Source organism: Sipha flava, unplaced genomic scaffold (assembly GCF_003268045.1).
Source record: "Sipha flava isolate LNK unplaced genomic scaffold, YSA_version1 133_pilon_pilon, whole genome shotgun sequence".
Taxonomy (NCBI): domain Eukaryota; kingdom Metazoa; phylum Arthropoda; class Insecta; order Hemiptera; family Aphididae; genus Sipha; species Sipha flava.
The window spans coordinates 953,985-957,203 of record NW_020271759.1 but is presented as its reverse complement, the minus strand read 5'-3'; the positions used below and the strand labels follow the sequence as shown (position 1 = coordinate 957,203).

The window sequence follows — 3,219 nt, the reverse complement described above, 5'->3', positions numbered from 1 at the left end:
AAACGTTTAAAACTTTAAAATATTTATAAATCCACATGTCATATTTTGTGTCATTGTCAAAATGAGATTAGATAAAAGTCGGGTTTTTCGTTCATTTGACATGTTGTACGATAATTATTTAGTTTACTTATCTACAATAGTACAATCTACATTCTACGAAGTTCTAATAATTTCTTGATTCTTCAGTCATTACTCGTTATTCATCGGCGCTGACGCAAATATTGTTATTTCGGTGTTTATTTCGTATTACGTGTTTCCTATTTTACCATCAATTGTTTTTATTGTTAACAATTTTTTTTTGTGAATAAAAATTCAAATGGATCGTTGGCTTAACAAATCAAGAAATACAGTGGGATCATCCTCATCAGATGCAAATGAAAATATATGTATCACACCGACTAATAGTGCGAGTTTAAAAAGAGTAAATAGTCCACCTAACAATCTGATACAGCGACATCTGACACTACAGTAAGTAAAAGAAGAAAATATGACGAAAATTATATCTCTTTTGGTTTCATACATGAAAATAGTTATACACAGTGCGTTGTATGTAGTAAAGTTTTTCCGAATAGTTCATTGGTGCCAGCCAAATTGCGCCGTCATCTGGAAACTAACCATACAAACGTGAAAGATAAACCTATAGATTATTTTATTCGATTGCGTGATCAACTTTTAAAGAATAAGAACTTTATAGCTGAAGTAACAAAAACAGCAAATGAAAAAGCAACAGAGGCATCTTATATGGTCAGTTATCGTATAGCTCAGGCTGGTTAATCTCATACAATTGCCGAAAGTCTCATCAAACCTTGCGTGACTGATACTGTTAGTTGTATGTTATATGAAAAGGCAGTCAAAAAAATAAATACTATTCCACTTTCCAACGATACCGTTAGGCGTAGAATTAACGATATATCAACTCACATAAAATCTCGTCTTAAATGTAATAATTTTTCTTTACAAATGGATGAATCCACTGACGTTTCTGGATTAGCTGTATTGCTTGTATTCTTTAGGTATAAATATCAAACTTCTCTTGAAGAAGACCTCTTATTATGTCAACCTTTGTCCACTTATACAACTGGTTATGAAATCTTCAATATGTTGAACAATTTTTTCGAATTAGAAGGATTGACTTGGGATAATTGTATTGATATTTGTACAGATGGAGCGAAGGCAATGGTTGGAAAAACTGCTGGCGTGGTTTCGCGAATTAAAGAAGTAACAAACAACTGTAGTAATAGTCATTGCATTTTTCATCGTCAAGCACTTGCTATTAAAAAGATGCCAATACCTCTTAAAAATGTACTTAATGAGGCAGTGAAGATTATAAATTTCGTAAAATCTCGACCATTGAGCACAAGACTGTTCACAATTTTGTGTGAAGATATGGGAAGTATGCACAAATCACTACTTTACCATACCGAAGTAAGATGGCTTTCTCGGAGGAAAACACTTGTACGCTTACTCGAATTGCGCAATGAATTGTACGTTTTTTTCACCGATCACCCATTTAATTTACAGCTCAGACTTACTGATAAAATGTGGTTATTTCGACTTAGTTACTTGGCTGATATTTTCACAAAATTAAATGAAATGAACTTATCAATACAAGGTAAAATGACCACTGTTTTCACGGCAAATGACAAAATTCGAGCTTTAAAAAAAAAAATTAAATTTTGGGCTGTGTGTTTTTCTCAACATAAAATTGATAGTTTTCCTTTGTTAAAGGAATATTTAGAATCGATTGATGGTAATATTGAAGATTTTGATAAAATATATGGCGAAATTGAACAACATTTAAATGAAATATTATCGTCATTAGAAAAATATTTTCCAGAAAGTAAAGATATAGAATTTATCCAACGATATAATTAGGTTAAAAATCCGTTTTTAATCAACGATAAGCCCGAAGATTTATCTATAACGGAGTATGAAGAATTTATTGAAATAACCACCGGATTCATCCATAAAAACTTTATTTGATAAAATATCATTAACAGATTTTTGGTGCAGTAGCAGTATTACTAACGAATATCAATCTCTGGCTAAAAAAGCTATCTCAGCACTTCTTCCTTTCGCAACAACATATCTATGTGAAACCTGATTTTCATCATATGCATCAATGAAAACCAAATATCGTAATAAATTGGATGCTGAAGCAGATATGCGCATTCAACTCTCGCCTATCAAGCCAAATATAAAAATACTGGTCAATAAAAAAAGCCAACATCATGGATCACATTAATAAATAAATAAATTGCTAAAATATTATGTTCTTTTTTCTTATTAAATTAATATTAATTGAATAATTTGTATATATTCGTATTTTACAGAAAATAAAAATAAAAAGCAAATCATTTACAATTGACATCATTTTTTTATGAATTTTTGTTGTCTCATATAGACATTTCTGATTTTTGGGGCTCCGTAATTTTTTTTAGGAATATTTGGGCTCCGCGAAGAAAAAAGTTTGAGAACTGCTGCTATAGGGCATAAAGCCTGTTGGGAAGGAAAATTGTTAAAATGATAATCTAACCTAATTTAAACTTTGTGTTATACACTCTGGCTGTATTTTTAAATAGTATATTTGAAAATTGTTAGAAAGGCAAGACCTTATATTTCACAGAGCGCTATCCAACTACTTTGCTGGGCGCAATCGTGTTGCATTTTTTGTAGGTAAAAAGGTAAAACCGAGTGCTATCGAGCTAATTAGCTGAGCATAATCGTGTTGTGTTTCTTTTATGTAAAAAGGTTGGATAAGGATTGCTGTTTTTCTTCGTCTTGTTATTTATCTCACCGGGGGGTCCAACCTTTTTGGAAAGTTTGAGTCACGCTAAGCAAGTAGGATAGCTGTGGCTTATACAGTAGATTCTTAATGTGTCGAATGTCGCTATCTCGAATTTTTCGTTATCTCGAACTACTTTGAATTCCCGTTGAAACTACTATTACACTTAATAGTGTTTTGCTCTCGATAACTCGATATAAAATGAATCGTTTTTCGTTATCTCCAGTTCACATATATTTTTATTATGGTTAAAAGAAGAATTGTGCAGTACATTAGTGCAGTACATTGCATACATTGTGCAGTTTAGCGATTGTGTTTTAGCGCGTTGGTAGTCATGTTTGTAGTCTTTCGTAGTTCGATTATTCATTTGTTCGTTTGTAGTGAAATGAAAAAGAAGCTTAAATTAAATGTTCTTTCAATTTCGGACAAAGTTC

At 31.6% G+C, this 3,219-nt stretch overlaps 1 protein-coding gene across 1 annotated transcript; it reads left to right on the top strand.

Annotated features, from left to right (window-relative positions):
- The first annotated feature begins 205 nt into the window (after window positions 1-205).
- On the top strand, window positions 206-2,251 carry LOC112679263 (zinc finger BED domain-containing protein 5-like). Its single transcript, XM_025549000.1, has 2 exons — window positions 206-468; window positions 1,163-2,251. The coding sequence occupies exon 2, from the start codon at window positions 1,177-1,179 to the stop codon at window positions 1,873-1,875; it is 699 nt and encodes a 232-aa protein (XP_025404785.1). The 5' UTR covers window positions 206-468; window positions 1,163-1,176; the 3' UTR covers window positions 1,876-2,251.
- The last annotated feature ends 968 nt before the right edge of the window (window positions 2,252-3,219 follow it).